At 35.4% G+C, this 25,158-nt stretch overlaps 1 protein-coding gene across 15 annotated transcripts in view; it reads left to right on the top strand.

Moving 5' to 3' along the window:
* Positions 1–25,158, top strand: part of VPS13B (vacuolar protein sorting 13 homolog B) — a 765,850-nt gene that overhangs the window by 326,981 nt on the left and 413,711 nt on the right. For all 15 annotated transcript variants that reach the window (XR_014236520.1, XM_082364176.1, XM_082364168.1 and 12 more), the window contains one exon: positions 19,040–19,167. Coding sequence is in view for 14 of the 15 variants with exons in the window: in XM_082364176.1 (XP_082220302.1) it covers positions 19,040–19,167 (128 nt within the window). In the remaining variant the exon portion in view is untranslated. The remainder of the gene's footprint in view (positions 1–19,039; positions 19,168–25,158) is intronic.

Here is a 25,158-nt window from a genome sequence, read left to right as displayed (position 1 = left end):
ATCTACATGGAAAACAACTCCTACAGAACACCTACTGAACGCTGGCAGAAGATCTCAGACTTCCCAAAAGGCAAGAAACTCCCCACGTACCTGCTTAGGTGCAAAAGAAAAAAGAAAAAACAGGGACAAAAGAATAAGGATGAGACATGCACCTCTGAGAGGGAGCTGTGAAGGAGGAAAAGTTTCCACACACTAGGAGGCCCCTTCACTGGTGGAGATGGGGAGGTGGGAGGGAGGGAAGCTTCAGAGCCATGGAGGAGAGCTCAGCAACAGGGGTGCAGAGGGCAAAGCAGAGAGATTCCCACACAGGAGATCGGAGCCGACCAGCACTCACCAGCCCGAGAGGGTTGTCTGCTCACCCACCGCTGCAGGCAGGGGCTGGGAGCTGAGGCTCAGGCTTCGGAGGTCAGATCCCAGGGAGAGGACTGGGGTTGGCTGTGTGAACACAGCCCGAAGGGGGCTAGTGCCCCACAGCTAGCTGGCAGGGAGTCTGGGAAAAAGTCTGGACCTGCCTAAGAGGCAAGAGACCATCGTTTCGGGGTGCGCGAGGAGAGGGGATTCAGAGCACCGCCTAAACAAGCTCCAGAGACAGTGTGAGCCACGGCTATCAGCATGGGCAACACAGATAGGCATGAGACACTAAGGCTGCTGCTGCCGCCACCAAGAAGCCTGTGTGCAAGCACTGTCACTGTCCACACCTCCCTGCCCGGGAGCCTGTGCAGCCCGCCACTGCTAGGGTCCCGCAATACAAGGACAACTTCCCCGGGAGAACACATGGCGTGTCTCAGGCTGTTGCAACATCATGCCGACCTCTGCCTCCGCAGGCTCGCCCCGCATTCTGTACCCCTCCCTCCCCCCAAGACTGAGTGACTCAGAGCACCCTAATCAGTTGCTCCTTTAACCCCCTCCTGTCTGGGCAAAGAACAGATGCCAGATGACTACCTACACGCAGAGGCAGGACCAAATCAAAAGGTGAACCCCAGGAACTGTGCAAACAAAGAAGAGAAAGGGAAATTTCTCCCAGCAGCCTCAGGAGCAACGGATTAAATCTCCACAATCAACTTGAGGTACCTGCATCTGTGGAATACCTGAATAGACAACGAATCATCCCAAAATTGAGGCAGTGGACTTTGGAGCAACTGTAGACTTGGGGTTTGCTTTCTGCATCTAATTTGTTTCTGGTTTTATGCTTATCTTAATTTAGTATTTAGATCTTATTATCATTGGTAGATTTGTTTATTGATTCGGTTGTTCTCTTCCTTTGTGTGATTTTGTCTGTATAGCTTTGCTTTTACCATTTGTCCTAGGGTTCTGTCAGTCGTGTTTTTTTTTTTTAAGTATACTTTTTAGCACTTGTTATCATTGGTGGATTTGTTTCTTCGGTTTGGTTGTGCTATTCCTTCTTTCCTTCTTTTTTTATTTTTAATTTTTTTATTTTTAATAATATTTATTTTTTATTTTAAATTTTAATAACTTTATTTTATTTCCTTTCTATCTTTTTTTTTCCCCCCTTTCCTTCTGAGCCGTGTGGCTGACAGGGTCTTGGTGTTCTGGCCGGGTGTCAGGCCTGAGCCTCTGAGGTGGGAGAGCCGAGTTCAGGGCACCGGTCCACCAGAGACCTCCCCCCTCCACGTAATATCAAACGGCAGAAGCTCTACCAGAGCTCTCCATCTCAACGCTAAGACCCAGCTCCACTCAGCAACCAACAAGCTACAGTGCTGGACACCCTATGCCAAACAATTAGCAAGACAGGAACACAAACCTACCTATTAGAAGAGAGGCTGCCTAAAATCATACTAAGTTCACAGACACCCCAAAACACACCACCGGACGTGGTCCTGCCCACCAGAAATACAAGATCCAGCCTCATCCACCAGAACACAGGTACCAGTCCCCTCCACCAGGAAGCCCACACAACCCACTGAACCAACCTTACCCACTGGGGGCGGACACCAAAAACAGCAGGAACTACGAACCTGCAGCCTGCGAAAAGGAGACCCCAAACACAGTAACTTAAGCAAAATGACAACACGCAGAAACACACAGCAGATGAAGGAGCAAGGTAAAAAACCCACCAGATCAAACAAATGAAGAGGAAATAGGCAGTCCACCTGAAAAAGAATTCAGAGTAATGATAGTAAAGATGATCCAAACTCTTGGAAATAGAATGGAGAAAATACAAGAAACGTTTAACAAGGACCTAGAAGAACTAAAGAGCAAACAAACAATGATGAACAATACAAGAAATGAAATTAAGAATTCTCTGGAAGGAATCAATAGCAGAATAACTGAGGCAGAAGAACAGATAAGTGACCTGGAAGATAAAATAGTGGAAATAAGTACTGCAGAGCAGAATAAAGAAAAAAGAATGAAAACAATACAGGACCGTCTCAGAGACCTCTGGGACAACATTAAATGCACCAACATCGAATTATAGGGGTCCCAGAAGAAGAAGAGAAAAAGAAAGGGACTGAGAAAATATTTGAAGAGATTATAGTTGACAACTTCCCTAATATGGGAAAGGAAATAGTCAATCAAGTCCAGGAAGTGCACAGAGTCCCATACAGGATAAATCCTAGGAGAAACATGCCAAGACACATATTAATCAAACTATCAAAAATTAAATACAAAGAAAAAATATTAAAAGCAGCAAGGGAAAAGCAACAAATAACATACAAGGGAATCCCCATAAAGTTAACAGCTGATCTTTCAGCAGAAACTCTTCAAGCCAGAAGGGAGTGGCAGGACATATTTAAAGTGATGAAAGGGAAAAACCTACAGCCAAGATTACACTATCCAGCAAGGATCTCATTCAGATTTGATGGAGAAATTAAAACCTTTACAGACAAGCAAATCTAAGAGAATTCAGCACCACCAAATAAGCTTTATAAAAAATGCTAAAGGAATTTCTCTAGGTAGGAAACACAAGAGAAGGAAGAGACCTACAATAACAAACCCAAAACAATTAAGAAAATGGTAATAGGAACATATATATCGATAATTACCTTAAATGTAAATGGATTAAATGCTCCAACCAAAAGACATAGACTGGCTGAATGGATACAAAAACAAGACCTGGATATATGCTGTCTACAAGAGACCCACTTCATGCCTAGGGACACATACAGACTGAAAGTGAGGGGATGGAAAAAGATATTCCATGCAAATGGAAATCAAAAGAAAGCTGGAGTAGCAATTCTCATATCAGACAAAATCGACTTTAAAACAAAGACTATTACAAGAGACAAAGAAGGACACTACATAATGATCAACAGATGAATCCAAGAAGAAGATATAACAATTGTAAATATTTATGCACCCAACATAGGAGCATGACGTCAATACATAAGGCAAATGCTAACAGCCTTAAAAGGGGAAATTGGCAGTAACAGAATAATAGTAGGGGACTTTAACACCCCATTTTCACCAATGGAAAGATCATCCAAATTGAAAATAAATAATGAAACACAAGCTTTAAATGATACATTAAACAAGCTGGACTTAATTGATATTTATAGGACATTCCATCCAAAAACAACAGAATACTCAAGTGCTCATGGAACATTCTCCAGGATATATCATATCTTGGGTCACAAATCAAGCCTTGGTAAAATTAAGAAAATTGAAATCGTATCAAGTATCTTTTCCTACCACAACACTATGAGACTAGATATCAATTATAGGAAAAAATCTATAAAATTACAAACACATGAAGACCAAACAATACACTACTAAATAACCAAGAGATCACTGAAGAAATCAAGAGGAAATCAAAAAATACCTAGAAACAAATGAAAATGAAAATACAATGACTCAAAACCTATGGGATGCAGCAAAATCAGTTCTAAGAGGGAAGTTTATAGCAATACAATCCTACCTCAAGAAACAAGAAAAATCTCTAATAAACAGCCTTATCTTACACTGAAAGCAGCAGTTAGAGAAGCAAGAACAAAAGCAGTCAGAGAAGGAAACAGAGAAGGAAGAACAAAAAATCCCCAAAGTTAGCAAAAGGAAAGAAATCATAAAGATCAGATCAGAAATAAATGAAGAAGAAATGAAGGAAACGATAGCAAAGATCAATAAAACTAAAAGCTGGTTCTTTGAGAAGATAAACAAAATTAATAAACCATTAGCCAGACTCATCGAGAAAAAATGGGAGAAGACTCAAATCAGTAGAATTAGAAAAGAATAAGGAGAAATAATTACTGACACTGCAGAAATACAAAGGATCATGAGAGATTAGTACAAGCAGCTATATGCCAATAAAATGGACAAGTTGGAAGAAATGGACAAATTCTTAGAAAAGCACAACCTTCGTAGACTGAACCAGGAAGAAATAGAAAATATAAACAGACCAAACACAAGCACTGGAATACAGACTGTGATTAAAAATATTCCAACAAACAAAAGCCCAGGGCCAGATGGCTTCACAGGCAAATTCTATCAAACATTTAGATAAGAGCTAACACCTTCCTTTTCAAACTCTTCCAAAATATAGCAGAGGGAGGAACACTCCCAAACTCATTCTATGATGCCACCATCACCCTGATACCAAGACCAGACAAAGATGTCACAAAGAAAGAAAACTACAGGCCAATATCACTGATGAACATAGATGCAACAATCCACAACAAAATACTAGCAAACAGAATCCAACAGCACATTAAAAGGATCATACACCATGATCAAGTGGGGTTTATCCTAGGAAGGCAAGGATTCTTCACTATATGCAAATCAATGTGATAAACCATATTAACAGATTGAAGGAAAAAAGCCATATGATAATCTCAATACATGCAGAAAAAGCTTTTGACAAAATTCAACACCCATTCATGATAAAAACCCTCCAGAAAGTAGACATAGAGGGAACTTACCTCAACATAATAAAGGCCATATATGACAAACCCACAGCCAACATTGTCCTCAATGGTGAAAAACTGAAACCATTTCCACTAAGATCAGGAACAAGACAAGGTTGCCCACTCTCACCACTATTATTCAACATAGTTTTGGAAGTTTTAGCCACAGTGATCAGAGAAGAAAAAGAAATAAAAGGAATCCAAGTCTGAAAAGAAGAGGTAAAACTGTCACTGTTTGCAGGTAACATGATACTATACATAGGGAATCCTAAAGATGCTACCAGAAAACTACTAGAGCTAATCAATGAACTTGGTAAAGTAGCAGGATATAAAATTAATGCACAGAAATCTCTTGCATTCCTATACATTAATGATGAAAAATATGAAAGAGAAATTAAGGAAACACACCCATTCACCATTGCAACATAAAGAATAAAGTACCTAGGATGAAACCTACTTAAGCAGACAAAAGACCTGTATGCAGAAAACTTGTAAGACACTGCTGAACGAAATTAAAGATGATACAAACAGGTGGAGAGATATACCATGTTCTTCTATTGGAAGAATCAACATTGTGAAAATGACTATACTACCCAAAGCAATCTACAGATTCAGTGCAATCCCTATCAAACTACCAATGGCATTTTTCACAGAACTAGAACAAAAAATTTCACAATTTGTATGGAAACACAAAAGACCCCGAATAGCCAAAGCAATCTTGAGAAAGAAAAATGGAGCTGGAGCAATCAGGCTTCCTGACTTCAGACTATACTACAAAGCTACAGTAATCAAGATAGTATGGTACTGGCACAAAAACAAAATATAAATTAATGGAACAGGATGGAAACCCCAGAGATAAACCCATGTACATATGGTCACCTTATCTTTGATAAAAGAGGCAAGAATATATGGTGGAGAAAAGACAGCCTCTTCACTAATTGGTGCTGGGAAAACTGGACAGCTACATGTAAAACAATGAACTTACAGCACTCCCTAACACCATACACAAAAAGTAAACTCAAAATGGATTAAAGTCCTAAATATCAGGCCAGACACTGTAAAACTCTTAGAGGAAAACTTAGACAGAACACTCTATGACATAAATCACAGCAAGATCCTTTTTGACCCACCTCTTCGAGAAATGGCAATAAAAATAAACAAATGGGACCTAATGAAACTTAAAAGCTTTTGCATAGCAAAGGAAGCCATAAACAAGACGAAAAGACAGCCCTCAGAATGGGTGAAAATATTTGCAAATGAAGCAACTGACAAACAATTAATCTCCAAAATTTACAAGCAGCTCATGCAGCTCAATTTCAAAAAAACAAACAACCCAATCCGAAAATGGGCAGACGACCTAAATAGACATTTCTCCAAAGAAGATATACAGATTGCCAACAAACACATGAAAGGATGCTCAACATCACTAATCATTAGAGAAATGCAAATCAAAACTCCCATGAGGTATCACCTCACAGCAGTTAGCATGGCCATCATCAAAAAATCTACAAACAATAAATGCTGGAGAGGGTGTAGAGAAAAGGGAACCCTCTTGCACTGTTGGTGGGAATGTAAATTGAAACATCCACAGTGGAGAACAGTATGGAGGTTACTAAAAAAGTAAAAGTAGAACTACCATATGACCCAGCAATCCCAGTACTGAGCATATACCCTGAGAAAACCATAATTCAGAAAGAGTCATGTACCACAGTTTCATTGCAGCACTATTTACAATAGCTAGGACGTGGAAGCAACCTAAGTGTCCATCGACAGTTGAATGGTTAAAGAGGACGTGGCACATATATACAATGGAATATTACTCAGCCATAAAAAGAAACGAAATTGAGTTATTTGTAGTGAGGTGGATGGACCTAGAGTCTGTCATACAGAGTGAAGTAATTCAGAAAGAGTAAAACAAATACCATGTGCTAACACATATATATGGAATCTAAAAAAGAAAAAACGAAATGGTTCTGAAGAACCTAGGGGCAGGACAGGAATAAAGGTGAGACACAGAGGATGGACTTGAGGACACGGCGAGGGGGAAGGGTACGCTGGGACGAAGTGAGAGAGTGGCATGGACATATAAACACTACCAAATGTAAAATAGAGAGCTAGTGGGAAGCAGCCGCATAGCACAGGGAGATCAGCTCCGTGCTTTGTGACCACCTAGAGGGGTGGGATAAGGAGGGTGGGAGGGAGACGAAGAAGGAGGAGATATGGGGATATATGTATATGTATAACTGATTCACTTTGTTATAAAGCAGAAACTAATACGCCATTGTAAAGCAATTATACTCTAATAAAGATGTAAAAATAAATAAATAAATAAAAATATTATTCAGAAAGTAATCAGAGAACTTAATGAAAATATAGGTTTATTAAATTGCTATTTTCCCTTTTTTACTTTGTAAGAAAATTTATTTTTATTTCTAAACCTAATATTTATGGGAAAAAGTTTTAGCAGTCTGCAGATTTTAACATTCTATGTAATTTTCAAATTATTTTGTAAGTTGTTTCTGCGCTATTCTGGGGTATACACAGAGTTTATAATCTGATATGATTTCTAAGCTTACTCTCCTAAAGGATTCCAATAGATGCTGGGTGATCATTTGATATTTTTGGTTGTAACCATAGACTAGAATTTCTTAACACTTGATTTTTTGATGTTTCACGAAACATCCCTTGATCACTTGATGATCATCTTTTATGGACATATCTGATAATTGCACCACTCACTTGGCCCTACTACATACCTGAACTTGTTGCATTGGTAGTGTTCATATGAGTCCTCGAGTAAATCATCAGCTCAGAAAGAAATGTAACTTATACTTTTTTTAATGTGCCTCCTACTGTGTGCAGCAGAATGCTTATAGTGTTTGCTGGTGTATTCCAAGAATGTGTTCAGTTTGTTAAGCAAACTAGGTTTATTAATTTTTATATTTAAATGTACTACAGTTTGTATAGCATACGCATAATGTCTTATCTTCTTGAAACCTCAATTGTCGAGAATTAGACCAGTGATTATTTCATATTTAATTTAAAAAAATACTTGTTCCCTTACCTCCTTGGTTCCTTTTTTATTTCTCTAGGACAGTAAAACAGGAGATTTATTTATGTATGGTTTCTTTTAATATGTTCAAGTTTTATTCTCATTGTTACTTTGAAAGTAGAATATAGACTCCACTGAATTTTGTCAGAGGAGTTAGCTTTAGAAGGTAAATTATTTTAATGTTGAGAAGTTACTTTTAAATTCTACATCATGTTGGAGTTATTTTACTGTGATTACTGTCCTCACTGCCTTACTTCTTTCCTTTTTAAATGTCCTAGCCCAAGCCTGGATCAAAACAAAACAAAGTAGAAAAAACGAACAAAACTACTCTTTTTGGTTTCCTTGAACACAGCTGAGACAGGCTCACATTTTGTTAAAAGCATTACAATAGTAAGAGAATGAATTAAAACAAGTACAGAGAACACAGACTATTTGAAAGTAGTTTATCTTTAGAGGATTAGTCTTCAAACTTTTTTTCTCAGTACTTTCCTATAGGTAAAAAATTTCAAGTAAGCATCCGTAGTATATCATTTATTGATTTATACACTAAATGTGTGTATCACTATATTAATATAGAGCATGTAAGAAAATTTTAATTTTAAAGTTTAAGTCTTATTATTCTGATAGAATTTTAATAATACATCAATAATATTGTAGTGAGAGTAGTATTATTGTGCTTCATTTAAAAAGTTTAATACTTTTTTTTTTTAATATATAAATTTATTTATTTATTTTTGGCTGTGTTGGGTCGTCACTTCTGTGCAAGGGCTTTCTCTAGTTGTGGCGAGCGGGGGCCACTCTTCATCACGGTGTGCGGGCCTCTCACTATCGAGGCCTCTCTTGTTGCGGAGCACAGGCTCCAGACGCGCAGGCTCAGTAATTGTGGCTCACGGGCCCAGTTGCTCCGCGGCATGTGGGATCTTCCCAGACCAGGGCTCGAACCCGTGTCCCCTGCATTGGCAGGCAGATTCTCAACCACTGCGCCACCAGGGAAGCCCTAAAAAGTTTAATACTTTAATTATAACAAAGTATTAAACTTTAATTTAGTTTAATACTCTGTTATAATAACAACTTAAAGATTTAATTCTTAATTCAGTTTATTTCAATAGTTAATTTTAATGGCTGACATAACTGAAAAGCCACCTCGCTGAGATTCATCGATCCGAGAGGGGAAATGGCATCATTGATGCACTCAGGACGCTTATTTTTCATTCTCATCCATTTGGAAACTGTCTAGTGCGTTTCCATCTTTCTTATATAAATAAGGTATTCTTTCCATCTTTAATGGAAAGATGTTGCCTTTTTCTTTTAAATAAGTTAGTGGCATCTTTATGTATTATTATTTTTTGGTTAGTGGTATCTTTAATTTGTATGTTTGGCCATGTGTGTTTTACAGGAATCTTTTAAAAGTATATATCCAAATTATGAGGATTAATTTAGTTAAAGGTACATAATATAATTTAGTTAAATGTAGATAACAAAATTTATAAATTTGATTAACTGTATATATGTAAATTGTAATATGCCACAGTTAACTGAAAACAAAGAGAGAAGGGCCCCTGCCAGTTCCTTCCTGTTATTGAACATCTACTCTTCCTTCAGTATATTTAATGTAGTATTATGTGTTTCCTTCTGACATGGGGAAGAGCCTCAGTGTTATTCTACTTTACTAAATATTAACTGTATGTCTTTCTCATTTTTAGATAAAAGTAAATATGAATAAATATTCTCATATTTGTCCCCTACAGAAATGGATGGTCTCATAGTTTTGTGCACCACATTTTTGGAGGACACTGCTATATTGGGATCCTATTATCTGGAAGTTTAGCAAAACCTAGAGAAAGTCTGTCATATGGGGCCCAGGTGGGAGGGTCCCAGGGAGCCAAGTTGAACTGAGAAAAGTATTGGCTAGTGTAAAGTATTGGCTAATGTAGTTCAGGAAATCTTCTGGGGTGGAGAATAGATTAGAGGAGTAAAAACATCATTAGCATCTCCAAATATGCAGGCTTAGGCAGAAAGGCACTGGGATAATGACCAGTAAATGTGGTAATGGAAGAAGTGAGAACCAGGTGAGCTAGGCAGAGCATGAAGGTGAATAGTTCTTGAGGAAGTAAGCCCCATGATACTCTTAAAGCATTTTGTGGCACTTTGGAGCCTATGCAGGCTGTGTAATGATACTACAAGGGCTGGGCAGGTGCAACTACTAACATTGCCTGGTTTTCTCCTAATAGGTGATTCCTTTACAAGAGAAGACACATTTCTAAATTAGAAAGGGCTCTGTGATAGCAAGAGACAAAAACTGTATTCAAATGATTTTAAGTAAAAAAAAAAGGGGGGGGGATATTTATTGATTCTGATAACCAAAATGGTAAGAAAGGCAAATACAGTATAAATCTTTTCTTTGGAATGACTTAGAATCAGACTCCACACCATGAGAACTCTTGTCTTTTCATGTTGGCTTCTCTTTCTCTTACTGAACATATTTTTTCTTTGACCTAGCAGTGTACATGGCTGTGGTACCTCTGGACTCATGTACTTATTAACTCTCTCTGATCAGATAGATAGTGATCTGGTCCAGTATTTGTTGAAAAAATACTCGAAGTGGTTTTTGTTTGACCTGTCATGGCTCATGTGCATACATCTTGGACAATCACTGTGGCCAAGGAGGTTAGGCATTATGATTTGCCCAGTGGTAGCCAGGTTGGGCCATGTGTCCACCTCTGTGTTCAGGGGCATGAGATATGATACCAGAATATGTAGGGATAGCAGAAACATGGTTCCTGGGGATAATTTTTGAGAGTCAGTCAGCTATCCCAATTCATGTCTACTAATTTTTCATTTTATAGTTAGTCACAGCAGCTTTAAAACACAAAATGTTGATTATATAACACTTAGACTAACTCACCTTCACGGATTTCTGTTTCGATAGGAATAAGGTAAATGGATTATGAAGGTACTGCACACATGAATGGAGGGCAGGGTGAAAAAGAATTTAGAAAGACATGGAATGCGTAAGATTGCAGACTTTATGACAGGTTTTCATTTGTTTTGTTTCTCAACCTAGAGTTTATTCAATTGGGGAAAAGGAATTAGGAGGTGTTTTGTTATATACAGTTTTGAAAATACAGTTCTGCTTTGTACAATTTATTAATTTTGCAACTTTGTTTCATTATAAACAATTTTTTAACAGATCATTAGTTATCATAACACAATCTAAAACCTGTCAGTTAATTTTAATTTTCTTTGAGAACATATTGTGATGTTAATAAGTGCATAGAAAGGTTTTCAAATATAAAGTTCTTCTTTGGAAATAAGTAAGTTATTCTAGTTTTTACACAAACTGGCAAGAATTCAGCAAAAGTTCAACCAAATTGTTTTGTATGCAGTCTTCTCCCCCCGCCTCCCTTTTTGCAGTCAGAACAAGATTATAGTTTCCAGATGAAATTCTGAATGTCACATAGTGATGACATATATTTTCCTGGTTGGCTCGGCATGAGATGCAATTTTGCATGCCATGTCACGCTGACTTGCAGAATCCAAAAGCCATTATTTCCCAAGGGGCTTTCAGGAGTGATAGTATCAAATGTAGTTTGTATTTTGATGAAAAGTATCGGGGCATTATTGCAGTTTCTATGGCAATTTGCTTAAAGGTTTATATATTATCCAAACTCCACAAATTTAAAAATAGAATTACTATGTAAAGGTCACTTTTTCTTCACGTTATTTAATTTTATATTGCCAAATAGAGTTGCCAAAAATCATCATCAGTGTAAAATATAGATCGAGAATTAAGAAGGTATAGTAGAAAAACCAGTAGATTAGTGACCAAAAAAACCAGTTTTTGACCCAGTTCCTCTCCCTTTTCAAGCTAACCTCAGACAGCCACATTTTTTATTCATTTATAAAATAGTAATAAGTATACCCAACCATCTCACAGATTTAAGTCTTGTTATAAGATTTAAATAAAGTAAGATATGTGAAAGTTCTATAAAGTGGTAAAATACAATTCAGGTAAAAAGTAAAGATGACATTTTTTTATGTTTGCATTTTAAAAGGAAAGCTATAGGGTTCAAGCAAGGTGAAGCTTATTTTATTTATTAGTTTTTGACACTGCAGTGTAATTTTATTTTTTCTTTTCTTTATTTGATCTTAATCATCCTAAAGCTGCCTTAAAACCCAGTATTTCCATTCATGCCTACATAATAACATGTATTTCACACTGATGATCTTTCTATTTTACATCTGTTTTAACTGGCTTGCTTTATTATACCAGTCTTTTATTTTTTTTTTTCTTCTTTTCTTCTTCTTTTTTTAATGGTGTCTCACATTCAGTTGCCTAGACATCTCTGTGTATCTTACAGGCCCCTAAAGCCTAACATGTATCAAATCTGTACAACTCTGTGTACTTCCCCTACCACTGTTGACCATGTTGCTCAAGGCCGAAACCCAGGACTCATCCTTAGTGTCTCCTCCTCCTGTCCCTTCTGCCTCCAAGTTATATCTTGAGTCTTTTTGTTTCAATCTGTTTGTATGTTGCTTCCCTAGTCAGAACTGTATAATTTATACACAATAAAGTGTGGTGTCCTAATTAGTCTCACGGGTGTTGTTTCCAGATCATCTCATCATCAATTGTCTAGATGACAGCAAGAGTCATGTTATTAAAAATCTAAATTGGATCATTTTATTCCCTACTTGAAATGCTTTTGTGACTTCCTATTGCACTTAAGATAAAATCCAAACTCCTTACCAAGGCTTACATAGTTTGACCTGACCTAGTCTCTGTTGGGTTCTTCCATTCCATCTTTTGTCATATTTTGTTACATTGATCCTCTTTCATTCCTTCAAACACTGCATGCTTTTTCTTGCTTGGGATCTTTTGCATATTCTGTCTCTGTTTCCATTGCTCTTTTCATAACTATGTACTTTTCATACTCTGAGTTTTTATTTAAATGTTATCCTCTCAGTAAAGGAAGCTTTCCTTTTCAGTCTTTCTAAAATAGGTCTGTGCCACTCCTCAAAGATACCCTACCATAGCACCTCTTTTCTGTCCTCATAATGTTTATCATAGTTTTCCCTTCTTTTTTTTTCTGTCTCTTCATCCAGAGTGTATGTTAAGGGCTGTATTTGACTAATATACTTTTGTATTCCCAGAATCTAACAGCTCTTTCTGGCATTGAGCAAACAGTAAATAATTGTTGCATGAATGAATAAATTGTTTTTCTTTTGTTATTTTTATTTAGGGGCTTAATAATCACATTCCTTAACATTATTTACCTTCTGTCCTTTAATTGATTTAAATTGACGTCCTGTAACTTTTCAAATCTGTTCCCAGATTTCCCAGGGATATTTATTGAATATTTGGGAGAAGGTAGCAGCTTGTGGTACACTTCAGATTGGTACACATAGTCTTTCAGGATATTCCTGCTACATCAGAAATTTACGTATATTTAAAAATATTTAACTATGATAATAGTCCAGGTACAACCTGAGATATTGAGGTAAATTTTTATCTTTAGTCAGATAATCAGTAAGTATAACTTTGAGTTCTTTCAGTGTTCTTAGCTCTGTGCTAAGTACTTCGGGAAATTATGAGATTATAGAGGAAGTGCCAAATCTAATTTGGGGAATTCAGTGACCATTTCTCAGGAAATGGCATTTAAGGTAGAACTAAAACAATAGGTTGATTGTGATAGAAAAGAAGTCATTTTGTTTCAGATCTGGTAACCTTCAAGTTCTTTTCTATATCTTATAATCAATTAATTTTTAATCATCATTATTCTCTGTATTTAAAGTACTTTAATGAACTTTTTAATATACATTACAACATTTAACGTGAACAGTATTCTTGGCATTGGACATAATTATTATTAACTTCTGACACTTAGATTAAATTGCTTTCCCAAAGCCATATGGCAACTGGCACAGCTGAAACCATAAGTTGACTTTAAGTGTGGTGCTTTTTGCATGGCATAGAAATGAAGGAATAATATTGTACCAAGTTGGATGATACATGCCTAAGAAGTGATTATTTTAACCAGTAAAGTCTGAGTCTCAAAATTACCTTATTTATTGTTGAAAACAAGAAGTGTAATGGATATCAGAGTACAATCTTAAATGTAGGGTTTATATAGCTCCAGTGAGAATGAACAAATATATTTTCTGAACTATTTGCAGTACCAAGATCCTTAGTAGAAATATACATTTATTATGTATTTGGTAGAAATGGAAGCCATTGCACAAGGTATGAAAAAACAGAAGAGGTATCATAGCATAGTAGTTAAAAAGCCTGGGCTTTGGAGTTAGACTGCTTAGTTTCTTATTACTGTTTTGCCGCTTATCAGCTGGGTGACTTAGGATAGGTTACTTAACCTCTCTGTGATCAGTTTCCTTATCTGAAAATGGTGATAATAAGAGTAAATAATAGGGTCTTCCTCATGGAGTTGTTATGAGGTTTAAATTGGTGAATATTTGTAAAGCGCTTATAGCAGTCCCTGTCATGTAGTAGATGTTACAGAAGTTTCGGTTAAATAAAGTATGGCTCAAGATTGGCAGTTTTATGGAGTATACATGTGCTACCTGTAAAATATACATGATTACAGAAAAAAATTTTTCTCTTTTTAAAAAACAAACTTGTCTTCCTATTGTCTTTTAGTTAATATGATGGATTGAAAATTAGTATATCCAGGAATCTAAGAAAAAAAAATGGTTCTGAAGAACCTAGGGGCAGGACAGGAATAAAGATGCAGACGCAGAGAATGGGCTTGAGGACACGGGGAGGGGGAAGGGTAAGTTGGGACGAAGTGAGAGAGTGACATGGACATATATACGCTACCAAATGTAAAATAGAGAGCTAGTGGGAAGCAGCCGCATAGCACAGGGAGATCAGCTTGGTGCTTTGTGACCACCTAGAGGGGTGGGATAGGGAGGGTAGGAGGGAGATGCAAGAGGGAGGAGATATGGGGATATATGTATATGCATAACTGATTCACTTTGTTATAAAGCAGAAACTAAAACACCATTATAAAGCAATTATACTCCAATAAAGATGTTTAAAAAAAAGAAAATTAGTATATCCAAAATAGTGTGCTTTTACACTTCTAATAGCCAGATCATGCTATTTAATGAGAATTTTAAACTGACTGTGTTTTTCATTGCTTTTTGGAAAGCACTTTTAAGCCACATATAGATTTCAGCACCTCCTTTAACTTCTTAAATCATTCTATCAGCAAATTCAGCATTTACAATAAACGTGTGGCTTTTTTGGTTAATAGTGACTTGAAATATTACTTAGCAATCAGGTAATGGTGCCCCATCTGCTTGATAATATTATCATTTATTAGATGGACTTATTTTCAGACTGTGATAACATTATTTATACAACACTAATATTCTGTATCAGTAGATTTTAAAATTTGACCATAAGCAACTTTTGTGGAAACCTTTGGTATCCATGGTTTCAAAGAGTTTTAAAATTTGGTCTTGGGACTCCCCTGGTGGTCCAGTGGTAAAGAATCCGCCTTCCAATGTAGGGGATGTGGGTTCGATCCCTGGTCAGAGAACTAAGATCCCACATGCCGCGGGGCAACTAAGCCTGCATCCTGCAGCTACTGAGCTCGTGCGCCTCAGCGAAGATCCCACGTGCCGAAAACTACAGAGCCCACACTCTCTGGACCCCACGCGCCACAACTAGAGAGAGAAAACCCTGATACCACAACTAGAGAGAAGCCCTCATGCCGCAATGAAGACCCCGCGTGCTGCAATGAAGACCCGACGCAACCAATAATAAACAAATTTGTCTGCATTTAAAAAATATATATTTATAGAATTTATTTTCTAGAGCAGTTTTAGGCTCACATTTAAATTGAGGGGAAGGTTCAGAGATTTCTCACATATTCCCTGCCCCTACACATGCATAGTCACCCTCATTATCAAAATCCCCCACCAAGGTGGTACATTGTTATAATTGATGAATTTATATTGATCCATCATTATCACCCAAAGTCCATAGTTTTCATTAGGGTTCACTCATGGTGTTATACGTTCCTTCAGTTTGGACAAATGTATAATAACATGTACCCTCCATCATAGTGACATACAGAGTAGTTTCACTGCCCTAAAAATTCTCTGTGCTCTGCCTGTTGTTGCTCCTCTGTCCTTCCTAACTATTGTCTCCATAGTTTTGCCTTTTCCAGAATGTCATATATTTGGAATCATACAGTATGCAGCCTTTTCAGATGGGCTTCTTTCACTTAGTAATATGCATTTAACTTTCCTCCATGTGTTTTTATGGCTCATTTCTATTAAGTGATGTGTAATACTCCATTTTCTAGATGTACCATATTTTTTCTAGCAGTTCACCTACTGAAGGACATCTTGGTTGCTTCCAAGTTTTGGCGATTATGAATAAAGCTTCTCTAAACAGCTGTGTGAAGGCTTTTATGTGGTTGATCTACATTTAAATTAGTTAAATTGGCAGAGTTCTGTAATAAGTTTATGTAGCCATTTTCTTCTCATAACTGCTAAAATATAAAAGAATAACAATGAAGTCCAAGTAAATGGAAAGTAAATTAAAGTGTGTTTTATTTTAAAAATTATAATAGGTAATTCATTGTTGTAAAACATTAATTCTGAAATATACAGTAAAAAGTTAAACACCTCCTCCCCCTTACCCCTCATCAATTCCATTTTATACTGTCCTCAGAGGTAACCTCTGTCAAGGGTTTGTATTTTACCCTTCTATAACTCTTTCTATGTATGAGATAGACAAATACATGCTCAAACTCACATACTGTTTTAAAAACATATTTGGATTATACTACACACATATATATATATATTTTTTTTCACTTCATAAGATATCAAAAATATGATTTCTGTCATATGTTTAACTGTTCCTCATTTTTAAATGATTGAATTACCATCCTTATGACAGGTATTTCAAAGTTAATTGAACCATTTCCTTTTTGATGGACAGATAAGTTGCTTAGCACTTTCTTTCTCCCCTTACCCCTCCCTCCCTCCCTCTGTTTCGCTGTTTCAAATAATACTGCTGATACTAAACATTTTTATAAATTGTTGGTATGCATGTCTCATATGTTTTAGTATTTCTGTAGCATAGGGTCTTAGAAATGAGATTATTTTTTATAAAAACTTGCATGTTTAAATTTTGATAAATACAAAATGTCCTGTCTTGTAATTCCACTCTGTGGACTATACTTATTTATATTCCCTGTATACGAAACATTCTAACAAGGAGCTTAGATAATGTCAGATTTTTAAAAATACAAACTAACTCTTTAAAATGTTTGCCAAATGACAGTTGAAAAGGATATCTGTTTGTTGCCTTAATTTTTCATTGTTAGCAAAGTTGAGCTTCTCTTAATAAGTTTATTGGCTAAATTATATTTTTCTATGAATTATCTGTTCATATTCTTTTCCATTTTTTGTTGTTGTTTATCCACATGCTACTTGGATATCTTCATCTGAACATGTAATGAAAACCTCAACATGACCGTTCTAAAACTAAATTTCTTTTCCTCTTGATTCTCCTCCCGTGCAGCTCCATTCTTCCGTTTGATCAGATGTACAGCCTTGGCGGCGTCCTTGGTTTGCTTTTCTCTCTTACTGAACTTCTAGTCCATCAGTAAATCGTGTTGGCTGTATCTTGGAAATGGATACAGGAATTCACTGTTTCTTCCTACCTCCATTGCTACTACCATCTCTCACAACTTGTCTTCCTGTTTTAATACTTGATCTATGTAGACAGTTTTCTGCACAGTAGCTAGAGAAATTCTCTCAAAATATGTCCATTAATTTCATGAATGTATTTAGAATCCATCTTCATATTCTGGCTCCCTCGAACTAAACCCAGCCTCCTTACCATGGCCTATGTAAGCCCTGTATGGTTTGGTCTCTGTTGATAGCTCTGACCTTGTCTCCCACTTCTCTCTTACTCTGTTCTAGCCATCCTTGCTTTTATACTGTTGCTTGAAAATCCTAAGTACACTCCCATCCTGGGCCTTCACATTGTTGTTCCATCTGCCTAGAATGCTCTACTTCCAGCTCCATGGGTCTCTCTCAAACTGTTTTTGTTTCTTTTAAACAAACATTTTTTGAATTTCTAATATGTATAATGTGGTAGACTGTGGGATTATGAGAATAAAAGGTTTATGCTCCATGCTGTTAAGATATTGTAAATCTGCAAATATGTGACCCAAATTGAGAGGGGGGGAAAGTATGCCTAGATACAGCAATTGTCATTCTCATAGTCGTGATATGGTAGCAGTTACTTTGGAGACCGTCCTATGATCATCAAACTTAACTTAGTAAAAGCCTTGAAAAGCAAGATCTGATTTATTTATTTTATGGTATTTAAAATAGCACCTATAAATTATATGTTTGCATTAACTTAAAATATATAAATACATATGGATCTGTCCAGATATAATATATTGTTATAAATAATTATTTAACTTCTGAAATTTACATTATAAAAATTGTCAAAGTTCTCTAAGTTCTTTATTTTAGATGAACAAAATTTTTCATAACATGTAACTGCCTTTTATGTGATCAATGCTTCTTTTGGTTACCATCAAAAAAAAAGAAAAAAAGAAAAAAAATGGAGAGATACTATGAGTAAGCTTTTGTTATCAGGAAAATTCACATACGGGAAGATACATTTTGTATCAATTTTGGATGAAGCAAGTGCTTTGTAGTTGAATTTTCTTTTTCATCAAGTAAGATTTTTATTGATGTATTAACTTCATGCTGAGAAACGAACAGATTGTTAGGTTACAGTTTAATAAATTTTCACAATGTAAACACATCCATGTATTAAAAAAATAGAACATTACCATTGCTCCACAAACCTACCTCCCAGTTATCAATCCCTGACAAGAGTCATCAACACTCTCTTGAGTTTTAACAGATTAGGTTTGCTTGGTATTGAATAATTGTAAAAATCAGTAATTCTTTAAGATAAAATGATCTAATATGATATTTTATAATCTCATATAGAAGTTTTAATTTTAAACAAGGAAAGAAATAATATTGGAAGTATTTTCTGTATGTTTATGTGAAACTATAAGGTACATTTATGTTGAATAACTCTAGCTATTCTTATTCTTAGAATCCAGACCATTGTCAGTTCCTGTGAAAGCCATGCTGAATATAGCTGAAGGCTGTAGAAGTCCTGAAGAAAGAATGAAAGAGTTTATTGGAGTAGTATGGAATGCAGTAAAGGGTCTCACACTGCAGGTAAAATGAAAGTTAGAATATCATGGTTTTAATTTTTATGATTCTTTTTAATTTTTAGTACCTTTAATATTGGTAAAAATTTTCTCACTGGTGACACTCATGTATACCATCTCATTTTCATAATTTAAATGAAAACTATTGGTACACTTTGCATATTATTAATAAAATGATATGAAACACATGCTCTTCCTGATAAAGTTATAAAATTACACAAATTTTGAAATGTTATTTGAATTAAAAAAAAATTCATTTTACTTTTTGTTTCTTTTAAGCATTATTTGAAATATTTTAAATGGTCAATATACCAATAACATTCTTATCTCAGTACTGAAATAAAAAACTTAGTTGGAATTAAAATGAAAGGGTTATCTAATTATTTTTCCTACCTAATTACAAACCAAATATGAAAATGATAATTGTAACTATCTATTTTATTGTTATTAAATTTTCTTCTCACTTATTTTCACTTTTAAGTACACATAATTTAATCTTACTGAATTACACTTCTTCCAGATCATGTTTTAACTGATGAAAATACACAATTAAATGCTTATCTCATTTCGTAGGAATTAGGTAAGGGTAACTCAACAGTTTTTCAGTTTTTGTATAGATTTTTTTCCTCTTTGAAATGAGATATGAAAGACTGATAACAGAGGCATCTTTATAGAATTTTATGTGTACCAGACAGTAATATCTAAGTACTGGGGCCTTTCATTTCTGTTTAAGATGTAGAAAATTGCAAAAGAATGTTGCTCCCACCTTATGAACAAGAAAGAACAAGGTAGATGATCTCTAAAATTAAACCAGGATGCTTCACCCACCTAAACTGCAAGATAATAAATATGTGCTGTTTTTAGCTGCTACATTTGTGGTAATTTGTTATGCAGAATAGAAAAGTGATACAAACACCTATGCATAGCTATAATATAGTCTGATTACTATAACAAAACCTTATTAAATCACTTTTTAGAAATATATCTAAAAACATCTCCAGTTCCCTAATATCATCATGTAAATATGATTACAGTTGATCCTTGAACAACATGGGTTTGAACAGTGCAGATCCACTTATATGTGGATTTTTTTCAATACTTCAGTACTACCTGGTCCGTGGTTGGTTGAACCCGTGGATTCAGAACAGTGAATACAAAGGGTGGACTGTAAAGTTATATCTGGATTTTCTGCTGCGAGGGTTCAGTGACCCTAATCCTTGTTTTGTTCAAGGGTCATCTGTATTTGAAATACTATTTAATACAAGAGCCAGTAACCTGGGTTTTGACAATCTTTTACAGCCTCTCTTTTCTGAGCATGCTGCTTATATAAAATTAAGAGAAGAGGGGGGAGAGAGAAAGTGTTTTTGTCATTCTTTTGTTGTTGACTTTTTCACAGACATCAGCTATGTCTTACCAATCTCTGCCAGCATGAGGCCTTTGCTGTTAATATTATCCTAATAACTCCTCGTGTTGACTTACCTGTGTTCCTCCTCTAGAGGTTCCTTTGATGCATTGGTGGCGTGAGATAGGAAGGTGAGACAACATGAATGCAGGAAACATTTAGTGCCTTTACATTGTTTGAGATTGATTGTAGAAGCAGAAAACAGACAGTGTTCTTAAGATATTGCTGAACATTTATATTCATGTTACTTTCTTTAATCTATAATAAAGACTATCTCCTTATGATCTCTTCCATTGTATATCACTAAGTCCTTGTATAAACATTTACCCATGCCACATGATAGAGCTAACTAGACCATGTGTGGTTTTGCTCCTGGTAACTATTTATATTTATTCACTTAATTATATGTAGCTTCTCTTATGATAAGATCTTTAATCTCAAGGGACATATATTACTGATGGGAATGAGGATGGTACATGGGCAACTGTATCTCAGTTTTATTCTTTTTCTCAATTTGGTCAACCTCAATCTGCATTCTTAGCTTACTCCAGTCTGTGGTCATAAAAAAATAAACTTAAGAAGTCTTTCTTATTTCTTGTGTTTCTACATAATGCCTTACTGACCTTTATGTGGTCCTCTAATTGCACTGTTTTAACACATTCTGTTTCTACTATTTAAATCACCAATAAAATAAATGTTTTTTCCCTGATGAGTAATACCCATCCTCTTGTTATGTATTATTTTGTAATCTTCTAGAGAGAGTAATCTATGGTGTATTTAGTAGTCAATAAATGTAAATGCTAAAGTGATTAGTAAGTTAAGAAGACGAGTAACTACTTTGAACACATATTTCTACTATAATTATTATATAAATAAATAACAGTGAACTCATCTGATTATAGTTCAATCTGAGGTTCTAAATTATAGTTTGACACAAATAATATTTCATGGAAGAAAGGAATAATCCAAATATTATTAGATCTCTTTCTAGCACTTTACCTTACATGTCATTTTTTCGTTAGCACTGTACTTTAAGCCAGTTGTATTCAGAAGTTAGTTGTATTTTGATTTCATTAAACTGGGACCAAAAACTGTGGTAGGAAAGGTATGTTTTCTTTGTGTCTTTTCTGAGACTTATTTAGTGTGTAATAGATTTTCATGGACATATCTCTTAAATTTTGATGTCTATGCTACTACAAAAATTTGCTTTCTTTTGACTCTCATCTACAGCTTTCTTTTCCTGGCAACACAGCTCCTTTCTTTTTTTGCTCAGTTTTCTTCCTCTATTCTAGTGAAAGTGCTTTGATACCAAAATAAGCTTATATAGTATTCATTTCATATGTATGAAATATGTATATGCAATATATATATATAGAAATAGAAGTTCTACTATAGTGGGACTGTAACAGATCTCTTGGACTTTATGTGTCTTTTTAATATTAATTATCTTGTACTTTCCTCAGAAATGTAGCTCTGGAGTTGATGAAGAGGTGGAATGTAATTTGAGGATTGGCTCCAAGGCCCTATGGCTCTTTAATATGTCCTACTTCACTTTATGGAAGTTCTTATATCCTTTCTGTTAAACATTGTATTTCCCAAAAATTTCTGTTGGAATATAAGTATTTACTTAACGATCATAAGCATGTTAACCTTTTAGTACCCTAGTATAAACTTGTTTATTTTTTAAAACAGCTAGTTGCCTAGTAATACATTATAGAATGCTCTTTCCCTCCATTTTTCTTTCATTCATTCTCACATTCAGCACTTAACATTTGCTATAGATCATGCTAGATGCTGAGGAGACAAAAGAAATATAACAGTTCTGTTGGTCTAGCAGTATAAAGGCAAAGAACCATTCTATGAAGCATTTTGTGGGGAGTGTCTCTTAGATCCCTTAGAAAACTCTTATGATCCAAAAAAGAAAAATGGAGATGTCAAGGTAAATGTCATTTACTGAAAGGATACCTAGGGCATGCTCTGCCAGGTTCGTGGTGAATTTGGATACTCTCTCAGATTAGTATTTATTGATTTATAGAATTAGATGACTTTATAGCATTCTCCAGAATATAATAGCTATAAAGAATATATAGCTGTTTGAAGTTTACTTTGGTTCTAAATATTATTTCATGATGATATAAGTAATTGTATCCAAAATAACCTCATTCCCTTTAACCATTCCATTAAAAAAAAGGACTAATTTAGTGTAATTACCCATTTTTGATATCGTTTTGAGAAGTCGTTGTAACAGGGACTAAGAAAGCTAGTATTAGGTTACCTGATAATTTGACGGCTCTAGGAAAATCTTCCAATTTAAGATTCCAAGCAATATGAGATTGTTATGATATTTGTAAGCCAATAAGTAAACACATGAATATTCCGCAACATAAGATATTCTGGCGAACAGCCTCCTCTGCCCAGGATGAAGTAACAGGGACCAGATTTCTCTTGCTGCCTGAAACAACCAAAAATGGATAAAGTATATTAAACAATGGTTTCAAAACGCTAGATGATAGGGAAAGTTAGACAGCAAACCCTGAGAGACTTAAGGTAAAGTCACCAGAACCTAGTGACTTATGGATTTGGAGAATAAGAGAAAGGAGGGAGTCTTAATTGGCATTCCAGGTTCTGATCTGGGTAGATAGTGATGCCATTACATGATAGGAGAAGCAGCTTTTCAAGGTTAGCAGCAAATTGGGAGTTTGAATTTACACATGTATTTGAAATGCCTGTGAGATATCCAGGTATCTCTTAGACTGAATATTCATATCTGGAGTTTAAGGAAGAAATATAATTTTGGAAATCATCTACAGATGGTTATAACTAGGAGAATTCAGAAAAGTATGTTAAGTTGAAAGAGCAGTGGGCCAAGCAAATACCATTTCCAAAGTAGTCAGTATAAGAGAAAGTATCCTTGAAGCAAACCCTAAAGGAATCATCAGAAATGTAGAAGGAAAGGTCAGAGAGTTCAAGGAAGCCAAGGATGTATAGAATTTCAAGGAGCCATTGTTCAGCACTATCAGATTCTGGATGTTAACTCTGGGCTTAACTTTGTTTATCTGTAATATGAAATGGCTAGATTAAGTAATGTTTAAGATATTTCCAATTCTAATGTTCTTATGTAATTCTTTTGGTTCTTTTGCTTGTTTTGTAATGATGCAGTGCCTTCATTAGCTTTATCACGAACAATGAACTTAATCTTTTATGTCATTATGGATTAGTTATAAGTAAAGATACTGATGTTGCTCTTTTTTTTCCTTCTTTCTTTTTTTTTTTATTTTTTATTTTGGCTAAAATACACATGTAACATTTACCTTAACCATTTTTTTAAGTGCACAGTTTAGTCTGTTGTTCCTCAGTTGACTAAGCTTATTGTGTATAAATTAACATTTAATTATGGGAGTACTAAATTATATATATTTGTATAGATTATTTTGAAAATGATCAAGGCACCTTGCTTGCCTCACTCCTAGTCCCAGGCCTGTATTATACATTTCCGAATGTTAATATATTCTGAAAAAGTTCAAAAATAAAACTAGATTCTGATTCAGTGATCAAAATCTAGGCCCTAAAACTGAGTTTTTTAAAAAGTTGTGTCCATTGTCCAAGACGTTTTATGAGCCAAAGTATAAAAAAGAAAACCCTGAAGTTGTCATCAGATTAAACAAAACATCATAACTTAAAGCCATCTAAGGATTATTCTTTTAATGAAAGTTTGAGCAAGTAAATGTGCTTGGAATCAGAGTTTCTGGAAAGTTGATTTTGGAGCCAAAGTTGATATTTGCTAAGCCCATGAACTTTTTTACTTATTTTAGAAAGACGTACATTGCATTAAGACATCAACAATATTTGTGATAACCTATTTGTTTTTCAGTGGGAAAAAGAACTTGCATACTTAATTGTTATTGGATTGTTTTATAGTGCTAAATGTAGTGCTGAACAATTTTTTAATATGAATTTGGTTTGGGGGGGTCCTTTTCACCACATATTAGCATAAACTCATTGTTTTTGCAATTTTTCTCCGTCTGCTCATCAGCAAAGCTCCTGTCTATTACATTTTTTATTCCAGAACCACATAATTGGCAATGGCAAGCGGTTGACAAAATAGAAGTACTCTGGCCTAGAATTCACTAATAAAGGAGAACATTACCCTGGTTTTTGCCAAACTCAAGTCTTTTTGTCTTTTACATTGAAGATCGTGTTGCTGTCCTATGGCATTTCCTGGGTGTTTTTATTTAGTTTCTGAAGTCTTCTGACTGTGGACAGTATAGTGTAATGGACACTTTATTTTCCATACAAAGCATCCTGATCTCCTTCTTTTTGCTAATAACCTTTTATTCCTTTTAGGGAATGACTTTCCACATTCTGTGAGATTTTGGTGAGAATGTCAAAGTTTCTCAAGCACCATAAGCCAGTTAACCTAGAGCAATTGAATTTTTTCTCCCAGAAAGTTATATATAGCGTATGACCAGTGATGCAGTTATTGCACGATACACTTAATGTTCTCAAGTCCAGTGAACTTCCTGGCTTATCTCCAGGATGAGATAAGACATTTTAGGCTAGACACATCAGTTGTCAATCACATTAATTATGAAAGTA

Source organism: Balaenoptera borealis (assembly GCF_965194805.1).
Source record: "Balaenoptera borealis genome assembly, chromosome: 17".
Lineage (NCBI taxonomy): Eukaryota > Metazoa > Chordata > Mammalia > Artiodactyla > Balaenopteridae > Balaenoptera > Balaenoptera borealis.
Note: the sequence above shows the minus strand (reverse complement) of the source record. Positions and strands in the feature narration are given on the sequence as shown.